Genomic DNA, 15,588 nt, shown 5'->3' with positions numbered 1-15,588 from the left:
TTGCTCACTACCTTTTGTCCTGGTTTCTAAAAAGGAGTACAGACTCATATGTAAATCTTGATGATTCCTGACTATTGCTCATGAGATTAGAGTGGATGAAGACCAGGATATGGTTACATTTCAGGCATAACTTACTTTTGGTTTTATTCAATCAATGGAAGCCTATTCATTCATACTTAGAACACCACCCTATGGTGTTGCTATGTCGGGGCAAGCCTTTGTTACCTGTATGTTTCTGGAATGTGCACATTTTCTCTGAGTAACCTTACGTTGAGCCAGGTGGCCCCATGCTTGGCACATTCAGGTGCTGTTGACATGATAAATTAAATGCTGTGATACAATCAGACCTGTGATGGTATTATATAAGTTCTTCCTCTGGTAAAACTGAATCATAAGAGTATGAGCAGCTTCCATGTGTTGAATGCCTACTGGGTAACAGATGCTCAGGCATTCTGCATACAGTCGTGATTGATTGGACCAATTTGAAAGAGGGAGAAACTGGGAAGAGAAGAGCCAGAATTTTAATATGTATCCTATGAACCCCACACATAAGCCTGCGCCCTCGAGACATGGTTTCTTAATGCTGTAAAACCTCTTTGGCAAGGCAGCAAGTAAATTCTAAGTCAGAGAAAACCAGTACAGTGCTTCCTGGTGTCTTGAGCTCTGATGCTTAGGCACCCAGTCCTGAAGCGAGCCTGATGTTTCAGCCTTTGAAACAGGATTGTAAACCAAAGTTAGGAAGAAGGGATTTTTGTGAACTCTGTTTTTATTACACTCCCCCCAGAATTCAATAGGACTGCTTCATAAAGAACATTGAAAACGGAGCTTTTTAAAACATCTTGATTTTGTGATTTGTTCATGTACCTCATGAAACATTTAAGAGGATATTCCGGCTGTACAGTCACATCCTGAGTCATATATAGTAGGTGGAATTATTGCAAGTGGTTTGCTACTCTTCAGTAATAAAGCTTTCAAAATATTAACAGTTTATTAAATTAAGGTACACTCCCTTTATTCCAGGTGTGATTCCCTGGCCAGCCTGTGTTTTCTTTCTTCTTATTATTATTATTTTTTTAAAGATTTATTTATTTCATTACAGTCAGATATACAGAGAGGAGGAGAGACAGAGAGGAAGATCTTCCGTCCAATGATTCACTCCCCAAGTGAGCCGCAACGGGCCGGTGCGCGCCGATCCGAAGCCGGGAACCTGGAACCTCTTCCGGGTCTCCCACACGGGTGCAGGGTCCCAAAGCTTTGGGCCGTCCTCGACTGCTTTCCCAGGCCACAAGCAGGGAGCTGGATGGGAAGTGGAGCTGCTGGGATTAAAACCGGCGCCCATATGGGATCCCGGCGCGTTCAAGGCGAGGACTTTAGCCACTAGGCCACGCCGCCAGGCCCCTTATTATTATTTTTTAACAGAGTTTGAAATTAAGGAAAAGAGAGATGGTAGGTGTTAGATGTGCCGACCACCCAAAAAAGAAAATACCAGCCAACTATCAACAGACCTTTATTATGCGAAGAGAAGTCCATTCCTGGGCCTTTCCCATATGGTGGAGGAATGAACAGGAGGGGAGAGGACCGCAAGTGGAAAGACAAGCTGGGTAGCGGAGACAAAGGTGTTATACCCCCCCCCCCCCCGCCATGGGTGCTGGCATCAGCCCTGCTTGGGTCCTGATAGGACAGGGAATGTTGGCCTTTGTCCATCATTGGCCCGTACATGGCCTTGGCTGCTTGCGGGACGTGCCAGATCTCTGACTGAGGTCACTGTGGTGTCCACCCACTTTCTGTAACTGTGGTACCCATCAGTAGGGTTTGTTTTTTTTAAGATATGTTTATTTTTATTGGAAATCAGATAAGATTTGTGGAGAGAAGGAGAGAGAGAAAGATCTTCCATCTGTTGTTTCACTCCCCAAGTGGCTGCAATAGTCAGAGCCGATCTGAAGCCAGGAGTTTCTTCTGGGTCTCCCACATGGGTGCAGGGTCCCAAGGCTTTGGGCCGTCCTCCACTGCTTTCTCAGGCCATAAGCAGGGAGCTGGATGGGAAGTGGAGCAGCCAGGACATGAACTGGTGCCCATATGAGAATCCAGCTTTTGAAGGTTAAGATTTAGCCATTGAGCCATTGCTCCAGGCCTATTGTTTTCTGGCATAGGAAAGTCTTAGAGTGGGAAAACTGGAATTCCTGGAGATGTTTTGTGTCTTAACCTGCATCCACTCTTTGTGTTTTTCTTATTACTAATTTAGGAAAATGGCATGTGCCCTGAAAAATGTTTAACCCTTAAATTTAAAATGTGACCACGAGGTCCACGGTCCACAGGGTGGAGATGCATCCTCTGTGATGGTCAGATTCCAGGATCAGCACATAAAGAAGATGATAGGTAGAGCTTCTCCAGAAAGTTCTTAGAAAGACTCCTTGGCAAAGGCTAGCAGATACCCTGTCCAGCAGGAAGTCCATCATAGCTGCTTCTTGCTTTCTCTTCACACCATATGAAGGAAGTCACAGATGACCTGGAGCCATAACTTTGTTGAGGAATTACAGCTGCAATCATCAGAATCACGCTTGAGTGAGTGAGTTGTCCACACAGAGAGACATACAGAAACTGCTTGGGGAAAGCAAGTTTTTTAAATCTCATGCCCCACTCAGCGCAGTGTGTGGGTCCTTAGAGTGGAGTGGAAGGCAGGGGGAGCACCCATGATAGCCTGAGTATCCAGTGTTTCTTGGGCCCAAGAAAGTGTTTAAAAAGAAGAGTGGGCCCGGCGGCGTGGCCTAGTGGCTAAAGTCCTCGCCTTGAACGCGCCGGGATCCCATATGGGCGCCGGTTCTAATCCCAGCAGCTCCACTTCCCATCCAGCTCCCTGCTTGTGGCCTGGGAAAGCAGTTGAGGACGGCCCAAAGCTTTGGGACCCTGCACCCGTGTGGGAGACCCGGAAGAGGTTCCTGGTTCCCAGCATTGGATCGGCGCGCACTGGCCCGTTGCGGCTCACTTGGGGAGTGAATCATCGGACGGAAGATCTTCCTCTCTGTCTCTCCTTCTCTCTGTATATCTGACTTTGTAATAAAAGTAAATCTTTAAAAAAAAAAAAAAGCTTATATTGACTTTCAGGGTACCACAGATTTTTGAAAAATACAGAGTAGAAAAGAATTTATGGTAGTTTTTCCTTGTAGCATGACAAATTGCCACAAACATAACCATTTGAAACAGCATCCATTTGTTTCACAGTTTTGTAAGGCTTAACTGGGTTCTCCTCAGGGTCTAGGGTTCTAGTTTAACATGGTTTCTTTTACATGTGAAATTAGGTAGGGGGTTTAAGGCTGTTTTTATGCAGAAGTTTTGGATGCACAGCAATCTTGAGAGGAAAGTACAGAAGACATCCGCACGGCCTGGTGTCGTGCCCTTGCAGCCTGTCCTACTTTGAACAGTCACTGCCAGAGTGTAGGGTAGCTGAAACTGATGAACGCACATTGACGCAATGGATCCTCACAGATCCTCAGTGGGCCTGAAGGTTCACCGCTGGTATGGAACATTCTGTGGGTTTGGGCAGTGTTCAGTGATCTGTATCTACCTGTCTACCATTACAGTGTCAACTGCTCTGAAAATCCGGCATCCACCTCTTCATCCTTCCCCTGGCTACCGCTGGCCATATTTCTGCCTTTGCACAAGCTTTATCTGCAGAGTGGCAGTCACCTAGTCAAGTCACCCCGTGCATTGCCTCTCATGTTGGCTGCTTCCACCTAATAGGACTGAGTCCAGTTCCCTCCATGTCTTCATGACCTGATAACTCTGTTTTTGGTGCTAAATGATATTTTGTTGTCTGGATATACTACATTGTAGTTCTAGCAACTACAAATAAAACTGCCATAAAGACCCCTGTGTGGGTTGTTGTGTAGACCCAAGTTTCAGCTTCTTTGAGTAAATCCCAAGGGACACACCTGACACCTCGCATCATCAGAGCAGGCTTCCTTTTCTGAGAAGCCGCCAAGCTGTCTTCCAGCACAGCTGCGCCGTTTTGTATCCTCACGGGCAGTGACCAGGCGTCCCTGCACCTGCACGTCCTCACCAGGGCACAGTGCTGTCAGTGTCCTGGATCCGGGCCATTTGGGTGGGCGTGTGCAGGTATCTCAATATTTCATTTTGCATTTCTCTGATGACATATGACTTGTGGCATCTTTTCCACACCTGTTTCCCATCTGCATGTCCTCTGTCAAGCGTGGTGTAAGCTCTTTGGTCCAGTTTTTATTTGGGTTGTTTTCTTATTGTTGTAAGAACTCTCTGGATTACAATACTTTATCAGATATGTCTCTTACAAATATTTTTTCCCAATCTGTTTATTATCCTGTAGTACTTCTAACAGTGTCACAGAGCAGAAGTTTTTTGTTTTGCTTTAGTTTGGTTTCTTTTTTAATATTTAACTGTTTAAGGGCCGGCATGATGGCTCAGTTAGTTAATTTTTCATCTGCCAGCACCGCTATCCCATGTGGGCACTGGCCTATGTCCTGGCTGCTCTTCTTCCCATCCAGCTCCCTGTTCATATGCCTGGGAAAGCAGTGAAGAATAGCCCAAAGCTTTGGGCCCCTGCACTTGCATAGCAGACCCAGAAGAAGCTCCTGGCTGTGCTTTGGCTCGGCTCTGGCCTTTGCAGCCATTTGGGGAGTGGTGCACTAGTGGATGAAAGATCTTTCTGTCTCTCATTCTCTCTGTCATTCAATAAAAATAAAACTGTCATTCCAATAAAAATAACTAAATCTTTTTTAAAAGATTTAGTTATTTTATTGAAAGGCAGTTAGAAGGAGAGAGACATCTTCTGTCTGTTGGCTCACTCCCCAAATGGCCACAAAGGCCAGGGCTGTGTCAGGCTGACGCCAGAAGCGAGGAACTTCTTCCAGATCACCCACGTGGTGTGTGGCAGCGACCCAAGAACTTGGTCATGTTCTGCTTTCCCAGAGGCATTAACAGGGAGCCAAATCAGAAGTGGAGCACCTGGAACTACAACCAGCATCCATACGGAATGCTGGCACTGTAGGCAGCGGCTTCACCTTCTTTGTACGCCACACCAGCCCCTGAGCAAACATTTGTGATTTGGGGGGTGGGGGGGAGGTAGGAATTTGAGAATTTGATGACTCATATTTTCAATCTGGTGGTTTTCTTTCTTTAGTATTTAATTGAAAGCCTGAATTATGAGAGAGAAAGGGAGAAGCAGAAAGGTTTTCTATCGTGTGGTTCACTGCCCAAATGAGTACAACAGCTGGGGCCGGGCCAGGGAGAAGCCAGAAGTTAGAAACTCCACGCAGATATTCCATGTGGGTGGCAAGGTTCAAACACTCAAGCCATCTCCTGCTGCTTTTTCCCAGGTGTGTTAACTGGGGGCTGGATGGACAGTGAAGCCACCAGAACCTAAACTGTCACACGTAGAGGCTGTGGGGTTCACAGACAGTGGCTTAGCCTGCTGTGGCATAGCCCCAGCTCCAGAGGTTTTTAATAGTAACAAAATCTAGTTGATGCTTTTATTCTGTAATGCACCATGCCTATGGTGTCACTGGGGTGAGTGTTTGGCCTGCAGGAAGGCAGTCACTGGGGGTCCCAGAACCCGTTTCACAGTGCTGGGACTCCGGGGAAGCAGCAGTGATGGTGGCCAGGTAGGAGGGTTGGGTTGAACCCCAAGCCCTGGCTGCTGCGGGCCATTGGAGAGGAGAGCAGTGTTTCTCCGGCCCTATCTCATGACCTCTCAATCTCCCAGGTCATTTTTTAATCGAACTGCCAAATCCTAAATCATCTAGATTTTTATCCTGTATTGTCTTCTGGGAGTTTTTTCTTTTCTTTTTTTCCCTTTTTACATTTTTAAACATTTTTTTAATTGGAAAATCAGATTTACAAAGAAAAATGAGAAAGATCCTCCATCCACCAGTTCACTCCCCAAATAGCCACAATAGCCATTGCTGAGGCAATCTGAAGCCAGGAGCCAGGAGCTTCTTTCTGGTCTCCCACACAGGCACAGGGTCGCAAGGCTTTGGGACTTACTGATTTGCCAGGCCACAAGCAGGGAGCTAGAAGGGAAATGGAACAGCTTAGATATGAACTGGCACCCAAATGGGATGCCAGTGGGTGCAAGGTGAGGATTTAGCTACTAGGCTACCACACCAAGCCTAGAAAGATCTTTCTATCTTCTTTATTCTGTATATCTCCCTTTCCAATAAAAGTAAGATAAGCCTTTAAAAAAAAAGGTTTGTGACTGGGTTCACTTATTTATTGTTTCAGCCTATGGGTGTCCAGTTGTTGGAGCATCATTGTGGAAGATACTTACGTCTTATCTCCCTTCCATCAGAGATAGGGATGTTCACGTAGCTGTGTTTAGGGTCCCTGTTCCGTTCTGGTGATGTGTTTGTTCTTTCGCTGACGGCACACTGTCCTGGTTACCACAGGTTTGTGGGGAGTATAGAAGTAGTGTCCTCTCTCAACCTTGTCACCTCTTCAGAACCCTGGGTCTTTTGTGTTTCCAAAATAAACTTTACAGTCTGTTGGTTGTTTCTAAAATATAGCATCATGAGTATCTTTTTTTTTTTAAGATGTTATTTATGTGAAAGGCTGAGTGACAGAGAGGGTAAAACAGATCTTCCATCTGCTGGTTGACTCCGCAAATGACCTCCATGGCCGGGCTGGGCCAGGCTCAAGACAGGAGCATGGAGCTCCGTCCATCCTCCCACGTGGGTGGCGGGGACCTAGGTAATAGGGCCGTCATGTGCTGCTTTGCTAGGTGCATCAGCAGGGAGGTGGGTTGAATTAGCCCTCCGATGTGGGACTCTGGCAGCAGCTTGGCATGCAGTGCCGCAGCACCAACCCCAGTTTTTCCTCCCTGACCAAGGGCAGGCCTATTCTGGTATTGTTGCTGTTGTTGTTGTTGTTTTAAAGATTTATTTTTATTACAAAGTCAGATATACAGAGAGGAGGAGAGACAGAGAGGAAGATCTTCCATCCAATGATTCACTCCCCAAATGAGCCGCAACGGCCGGTGCTGTGCCGATCCAGAGCCGGGAACCTGGAACCTCTTCCGGGTCTCCCACGTGGGTGCAGGGTCCCAAAGCTTTGGGCCGTCCTCAACTGCTTTCCCAGGCCACAAGCAGGGAGCTGGATGGGAAGTGGAGCTGCTGGGATTAGAACCGGCGCCCATATGGGATCCCGGGGCGTTCAAGGCGAGGACTTTAGCCTCTAGGCCACGCCGCCGGGCCCTATTCTGGTATTTTGAGTAATTCAGCATTTGCACAGTCCCCTCTACCACGTGACATAGTCCTGAGATTGATAACCTACCACAGCTACTAGGCTTGCCCACATTAAGGGCAGGGCACCCTTGGGACCATCTTGAATTTTGCCCACCAGAAAAATAGCATCATTAAATACCTGCTGAAGTGCAAAGCCCCATTGGATTAGTTCCCACCTTCCCATTAAGTATGGTTTTCCAAGTTAAACTTAGGTTGAAATCTCCCAGGAGTGAGGCAGGTTTTTTAGTGATGGGCGTGGTCAGGATTGTAACCCAGCTCTGTTGCGGTCCAGAGGCCAGTCTCCTCGCTACTGGCCTTTTGGCAAGATCAAGTGTCAAGGCCCATCTCCGTCCTGCCACATGTGCCGCCTCTTTCCAGTCTCGGTCTGCAGCCCCTGTCTTGGCTGTAGGCTGGCGTGGCCTCTGGTACCTAACTCCCCTTCTGTATCTTCTCACTGGTGTGTTCGTTGCAGTCCTGAAGTGCAGGCCTGTCTCCCGCACGAGGCCTGGCTCTCTGATGCTAGACAGGCCCTTGTGTGTGAGCCCTGCCTGCCCCTCCAGCAGCGTCTCTGATCTCTCTCCTCCTTCCTGTCCCTCTCCCTAGAGTGCCTTCACCTCGCTTCATCTACCTTCTTCGTTTCAGATGGGGATTAAACGTCACTTCTTCCGCAAGGCTCTCGGACTCTCACTGGATGCAGTACTCCTGTTCCCTGTTCCCGCCGCACCCAGCGCCGCCCTGTAGTAGCAGAATACTTGTTGTCATGGTGTATTGACCTGCCCATCTATTAGCTCACTCCTGGCTGTGGTCCCATTGTCTGGCGCAGAGTAGACCCTAAATAAATACGTGTTACTAAATGGAGGCCACAGTGTATAGTAAGGTACTTTCTTTTTCTCTCACCTTTCAAACCTTTTCTTCTTCTTGGTCTCTAGGCTTCCTGTTTTTTTCATTGAAATACTTTTACTATCACATGTCAGGAAAGCTGTTCACTTGTCATGTGTTTTATCCAGGATGAAGTAATTTGTATGTGGTGTAGCTGGGACAAGACTCTGGGCTTTTAAACTTTAGATTTCCTGTATTTTCTCCTATTTTGCACTATCACATAGAAAGAGGTCTGCGTCTGAAAGTTCTCATTATCCCTGCCATAGCCACGCCAGCCCAGTTACTCAGCCAGTGGTGCCTGGCTTTTAGATAGTAGAACAAAGGCCTTGTGAGAATCACAGGGGAACCCCGTTCTTCATTGTGTGAATTTTGATCTGATACATTGGCCAAGCAATGTGATTGGTTTTATGTAGCACATTCAAATTTCATGTTACAGATATGGACAGCCTTATGAGATAGGAACGATTAACCTTTGACTGGATTATCCTTGAGAAAACATTGCTAAATGCCTTCCTTGCAGGCTCTGTAGTGGGGCACGATGAGCTGTGAGAGCTCTCAAGCACATATTCTTTCTATGCTGTCAATATTTAATTATGAGATTGATTCGCAGTAGGGAAAGATTGGGCGATATACAGGCTTTGAACACTGTTCTTTCATCATGTACCCTAGAAATGTCAGGCACACAGGTAAACTATTAAAAAAAGATTATAATTTTTTTAAGATTTATTTATTTTTATTGCAAAGTCAAATATGTAGAGAGGAGGAGAGACACAGAGGAAGATCTTCCGTCCGCTGAATCACTCCCCAAGTGGCTGCAGTGGTTGGAGCTGAGCTGATGTGAAGCCGGAAACTCCTTCCAGGTCTCCCACGTGGTGGGTGCAGGGTCCCAAAGCTTCGGGCCATCCTTTCCCAGGCCAACTGCTTTCCCAGGCCACGAGTAGGGAGCTGGATGGGAAAGGGAGCTGCCAAGATTAGAACTGGTGCCAATAGGGGATTCCAGCGCTTTCAGGGTGAGTACTTTAGCCATTTAGACCACTGCACCAGGCCCAAGATTATAAAATTTTGAAGGTACATTTTTAGCAAACATGCCACGGTTTTTCAAGTCCATTCTCTGTCCCAAGCATTCACCGTAGAGTTTGTGGCAGGAGTGTTTCCATGCCTCACAGTGAGCTCAGGAGCCCTTGCCCATGTCTTTCGGCCGTCAACCCTTGGAGGATAGTTGATAGAAACAACATTCAGAAGTAAGGCAAAGAAAGTGTATGAAAAGCTTTCTTTAAAAAAGCAGAAATGAGGAGGCAGGACTGTGTTGATTTGGTTTTGGCCACAGAATCTGTTGCAGCAAACTAGAGTTCCCTGGAGCATGTAAAGCCCTACGTGTCCAGTCATTATGACCAGGCCTGACCGCAGGTGGTGGGGTGGTCATCGGTGCCTGCTGATGGGCTTGGGAGGAAGGGGCATCGCCCCTCAGTAAGGGAGAACTTCATCTATAAGGCAGCAGTGTGGTTTCTCCCCCTGGCCCCGAAAGCAGGCTGGTCGTCACTGGTGGCTTAGCTTCGGGACTCTGGATGACTCACTGTTTCTTTGAGTTTATTTTTTCTCATCCTTAAAATGAGAAATTTGGACAGATAATGTCTAATGCCCCCTTGCAGCTAAGAGAGCCTACCTTTGTCCCCTCTCTCTGTGGGTAGTTATAAAATGGAATGTATGGTTGTTTAGTTACCACACATTTAATCAATGTATGGTAATTTCATATATGGTAATTTTATTTTATACTTCTCCTTTTGGACTGGCTTAAAGTAGATTTGATTTTGTTTCTCAAAAGTCATACATTCCTTTTGGCATTGTCATAATGCGATGAAGAGCAAACATGTCTTTTAAAAATATAAGCCCTTTTGTTGACATGAAAGCAGTTCATCTAATATTGACTGTCAGAGTTACCTTCAGTCATTTGTTCTCACCTTGAACCTCAAAAGTGTAATAAAATGGTAATCTATAGCTGATACTAAAAGATCAGAGAAATTAAAGAACTAGAGATGAAAGCTAAAAGGGACATGGATTTCGCTCTTCTTAAATGGAAATTATGTGAATCTGATTTTCATAGATAAGCAAAATAGATGCTTAAGAAGAGGTGAGTTCTCTTAACACTTAGTTATTTAATTATTGTTTAAGATTTTGCTTATTGGGCCCGGCGGCGTGGTCTAGCGGCTAAAGTCCTCGCCTTGAAAGCCCCGGGATCCCATATGGGCGCCGGTTCTAATCCCGGCAGCTCCACTTCCCATCCAGCTCCCTGCTTGTGGCCTGGGAAAGCAGTCGAGGACAGCCCAATGCATTGGGACACTGCACCCGCGTGGGAGACCCGGAAGAGGTTCCAGGTTCCTGGCTTCGGATCGGCGCGCATCGGCCCGTTGCGGCTCACTTGGGGAGTGAATCATCGGACGGAAGATCTTCCTCTCTGTCTTTCCTCCTCTGTGTATATCTGGCTGTAATAAAAATGAATAAAAGTCTTTAAAAAAAAAAAAAAAGATTTTGCTTATTGGGACTAGTGCAATAGTCTAGTGGCTAAATCCTAACCTTGGCAGTGCAAGGATCCCATATGTGTACCGGTTCATATCCTGGCTGCTCCACTTCCCATCCAGCTAAACTTCCCTTCTTTAAATTGTGTGTGTGTGTGTATGTGTGTGTGTGTGTAAAATTTAATAGGCAGATTCTACAAAGAAAAGAGAGGGGAAGAAAAGGCCTTCCATCCACTGGTTCACTTCTCAGTGGCCACATCGGCCAGAGCTGAGCCAATCTGAAGCTGGGAGCCAGGAGCTGCTTCTAGGCCTCCCCCACAGGTGCAGGAGCCCAAGGACTTGAGCCACTCTTGGCTGCTTTCCCAGACCATAAGCAGGGAGCTTGATCAGGAATGGAGCAACCAGGACATGAGCTGGTGCTCATTTGGGATGCCAGCACCATGGGATAGAGGGTCGGCTTACAGCGTCACTGTACTGACTCCTAAACTTCCCTTCTAATGCTACTTTTGCTATATCCCAGACATTCAATGTGTAGCGCTTCCATTTTTGTTTCAATAATTTTTTTAAGGTTATTTAGGACCCAATGCGGTAGCCCAGTGACTTAAGTCCTTGCCCTGAACACACCAGGATCCCATATGGGCGCCGGTTCTAATCCCAGCAGTCCCACTTCCCATCCAGCTCCCTGCTTGTGGCCTGGGAAAGCAGTCAGTGACAGCCCAATGCCTTGGGACCCTGCACTCACATGGGAGACCCAAAAGAGGAAGCTCTTGGCTCCTGGCATCGGATCAGCTCAGCCCGGCTGTAGTGCTCACTTGGGGAGTGAATCATCAGATGGAAGATCTTCCTCTCTGTATATCTGGCTTTGCAATAAAAATAAAAAGAGTTACAGAGAAAGATCTTCCATCCACTCATTCACTCCCAAGATGGCTGCAGTGGCCAGGATTGGGCCAAGCCAAAACTAGGAGCCTGGAACTTCATCTGGATCTCAAGGCCACATGGGTGCAAGGCCCCAAACACCTGAGCCATCTGCTGCTGCTTTTTTGGGCAATTAGCAAGGAGCTGAATCGGAAGTGGAGGCAGCCAGGACACAAAGCAGCATCCATGTGGAAGGCTGGCCTTGCAGGTGGCAACTTTCCAGGCTCTACTACAACTCTGGCCCCATGAATGAGTGGATGGACTATCTCTCTGTCTCTCTTCTCTTTTTCTCTGTAACTCTACTTTCAAAAAAAGTAAAAATTTTAGAAAAGGAGTAAAAGAATTTCATGAGACAATGTTTTCTATAGGAAGAATTACTGAGCATCAGCATGTAGCTGCTACAAGCTGAAGAATACAAAGAGAGTTTAACATACAGTTGTTACCTGCTGGAAGTAAAACTGATACTCATTTCTGAGTGATATGTGGCATGGATTCAAAATTACCTAGTTTGGGAAAGATGGTTACTACTTTGGGTGGAAAAGTGTGTAGATGTGTTTCCTCTGACGATGCTGTGCCCTGTTCTGTCTCCTCTGGCGCTAGCCCAAAAAGAAGAGCATGTCGGCCTACCAGGTGTTCTGCAAAGAGTACCGTGTGACCATCGTGGCCGACCACCCAGGCATAGGTAAGCACTTTTCTGATGTTAGGCTGTTTGTGTCACATCTGTCGCTCAGTCAGCAGGCAGCATCTTCCCACAGTGTGACAAAACAAATCTCCTTGCTTCGTTCAGTTCTGCAGTCACTTTAGATTTTGCCTCAGTTCAGCATTTGTGACAGAGACTAGTTGTACCTACGGCTTAAACTATGTAAGGGAATAACTCTAAACTGAAATGTTACCCGAAAAGCACAGTGCATATGCAGTGTACATCAGCATTCATTCCCAGGATCCTCAGCTGTTTGTAACAGCTAACTGCGCTTGGGCGCTCAGTTACATTGAGATGGCCTGTGTTCTGTCCTTTGTGTTTGTGTCTGTATACGAAATTAAGCGAGAAAAAGATGAGGCCAGAGGCCTAGACAAGTCATTAACCCCTGCAAGCCTCCTTTGCCCCTCTGCAGTACCCACCACACAAGGTGGCTGCAGAGCACACATGCGACTGTGCTTTGTAAAGCATCAAATTGGGATTTGGTAGGCAGGGTGCATGGCTCCTGATCCGTGATCACAGGATGCTTGGGATGTTGGTAAAACCTGCCGTCATGTATCCAGTTCTCTGTAAGAGATTGTCTGTAAGTTGGCAGACCTTGTGTTGTGCAGCCAAATAAAAGGATGCTGAAGGAAGAAACCCCTTTGGAGCACATGTGGGAAGATGTGAGCCCCGCCGGTCATCCCCCGAAACAGTCCCTTTGCTGTAGCAAAAAATTCGATGAAAAGTAATGGCCTTAGCTTTAGTTTTCTGAAAGAATGCTGTGATGTTTAAATGCATTCTTCAAAATCTTTTTTCTAATTGTTGCTCCCAATAATCTTCTTTTTTAACACAGTTAACCCTTTATTGCATTGGGTTTTTTACTCTTTTATGCCAGATTTTGGGGAACTAAGTAAAAAGCTGGCTGAAGTGTGGAAGCAATTGCCAGAAAAGGACAAACTGGTAAGTACACTGTCCAGACGTGCCTTCATTGTTTCCTGCCTTCCTGGATGTGGGGTACTCCTGTAGACCGTGTGGTCAGACAACATAAAAAATAGGGAAAAAAATTATAAATCATTGAAAAATGGTTTATTTCCACTTACCCTCAATGAGGATTTAGCTATAAAGGAAGCTGTCTTTTCTAGCTTGGTCTAATTTTCTTTTCCATCAGTGTTACTTTTGAGCCAAAATATGACCTAACTTAGGTAATGATTCCAAGTGTTAAAGACAGGCTGGTGCAGTAGCATATCAGGTTAATTCTCCACCTTTGACACTGGCATGCCATATGGACATCAGTCCTAGTCCCAGCTGCTCCACTTCAATCTAGCTCCCTGCTAATGCACCTAGCAAAGAACAGAGGATGGTTCAGGTCCTTGGATCCCTACAGCCACATGGGAGACCTGGAAGAGACTCCTGACTCTGAGCTTCAAACCTGCCCAACTCCAGCTTTTTTGACCATTTTGGGCTCTCTGTGAAAGAGTGAAAATAGATTTAAAAAATCTGGGGGCTAGCATTGTGACTTAGCAAGTTAAGCCACCACCTGCAATGCCAGCATCTCATATGGGCACTGGTTCATATCCTAGTTGCTCCACTTCTGGTCCGGCTCCCTGCTAATGTGCCTGGGAAAGCATCAGAGGATGGTTCAAAATGGTTAGGCACCTGTTACCACATGGGAGACCCAGAAGAAGCTCCTGGCCCCTGGCTTTGGACCAATCCAGCTCTGACTAATGCAGCCATTTAGAGAGTGAACCAGCAGGTGAAAGATATCCTCTCTCTTGCTGTGTCTTGCCCTCGCTCTCTTTAACTCTGCCTTTGAAATAAATCAATCAGCAAGAGAGAGAGAGAATCTGAATTCAGGGTTACTGCAAACATTAACAGGTCATCCCTGGTCTGGGAACTGAGGAAGGTCACGCTGCACACAGCGAGCACACGCGGGTGCCCTTAGCAAGCATGTGCTGTGGGAAGCTGGAGGGCGGGTCACTCCTCATGGCCAGTACACTCCCAGTCTTTCCAGCTGGAGGATGGGAGGGTGGCGTAGGAGCAGGGCTCGCCATCTCGCTGTAAGGTACAGTTCTTCTGCATGAAATGACACTTTTTTAAAACCCAGATCATTTATCTTTGGTTTCTGTGTTCCATGTCATTGTTATTCTGCCACGGGCAGTGCCAGTCAGGAGGTTAGAGCACATGCTTGAACCTCAGGGACAGTGTAACGAGCCACGTGTTGTCTCTGTACTTTTACGTTTCAGTGATCTGAAAGTCAGACCTGAGACTCGTGTTAGCAGTGAGCAGAGTTCCTCCCCCATCAGTGGTCAGAGGCCATCCAGAGACCTGCATTTGCTGCTCTCACTCCTTGCCCTTCCCCTCCTTGCCCCGTCCTCCTGTAACTGCTCTCCTTTTACTCTTGTCCTTAATTTATCGAGCACCAATGTGATTACAGATTTGGAAACAAAAAGCTCAGTATCTGCAGCACAAGCAGAACAAAGCAGAAGCCACAACTGTGAAGCGGAAAGCATCGAGCTCCGAAGGCTCCGTGAGAGTGAAAGGTGATGACCACACTGCCCGCAAGCCTTAGCTCTCCTCGGAGGCACTGTGTAGGGAAGCACACCTTGATACCCAGGTGTTGGTACTAAACTTCATCGTCTGCGAAACAGATGTGCACATTTAGGACATGTGAAGCATGTCCTTTTTGCCAAGTTCCAGAGAGTGAATATTACAGGCCTGGTGTAGCACTTGCTTTCTCTCTCATGGATTGGTCTTTATCTTCTCTGCAACCATTTAACAATGTAAACTAGTCTTAGCTTACAGGCCACACAAAAGGAGATCATGGGCTAGATTCATTCATCCCACAGGGTGTAGTTTTGTTGATGCGTGGTATAGTCAGTTCATAGAAAAAGAAAATCACAAAGAACTTCTGTGGTGCTCCAGATGGTAGGCAAGTTTCTCAAGTTCATCTCTCTGTTCCCAGCTTCTTCTGCAGGAGTACTGTCACCCCAAAAGAAGTCCCCACCCACCACCCTGCTATTACCAGCCTCGCCGGCCAAAGCCCCTGAGACAGAGCCCATTGATGTGGCTGCGCATCTCCAGCTGCTAGGAGAGTCGCTCAGCCTCATTGGACACCGCCTGCAGGAGACAGAGGTGGGTACCACTGGCACCAGTGTGGCAGCACTGTGGCAGACCCCGCGTGATGTGATCTGTTGGCTCATTTACATACACTGAGGAACTACTTCCTGCTAAGTGTCGCCAGGCTGCAGTGGTCAAGGGAGTGGCAGCACTAGAAACAGGCAGAGTTTTGGTGTCTACTAACTGGTTCTCTGAGTTGACACTAATACCATCCTATTGAAATTGTGAAACAAAG

General features: G+C 46.8%; 1 protein-coding gene across 5 annotated transcripts in view; it reads left to right on the top strand.

The window, feature by feature from the left end:
- The window catches only part of HMGXB4 (HMG-box containing 4), a 36,148-nt gene that overhangs the window by 12,097 nt on the left and 8,463 nt on the right, over positions 1-15,588 (top strand). For all 5 annotated transcript variants that reach the window (XM_004589560.2, XM_058673319.1, XM_058673317.1 and 2 more), the window contains 4 exons: positions 12,158-12,239; positions 13,132-13,196; positions 14,671-14,776; positions 15,199-15,368. In XM_004589560.2, coding sequence (XP_004589617.2) covers positions 12,158-12,239; positions 13,132-13,196; positions 14,671-14,776; positions 15,199-15,368 — 423 coding nt within the window. The remainder of the gene's footprint in view (positions 1-12,157; positions 12,240-13,131; positions 13,197-14,670; positions 14,777-15,198; positions 15,369-15,588) is intronic.

The sequence above is a fragment of the Ochotona princeps genome, chromosome 15 (genome assembly GCF_030435755.1).
Source record: "Ochotona princeps isolate mOchPri1 chromosome 15, mOchPri1.hap1, whole genome shotgun sequence".
Classification (NCBI taxonomy): domain Eukaryota; kingdom Metazoa; phylum Chordata; class Mammalia; order Lagomorpha; family Ochotonidae; genus Ochotona; species Ochotona princeps.
This window is presented reverse-complemented; position numbering and strand designations above follow the sequence as displayed.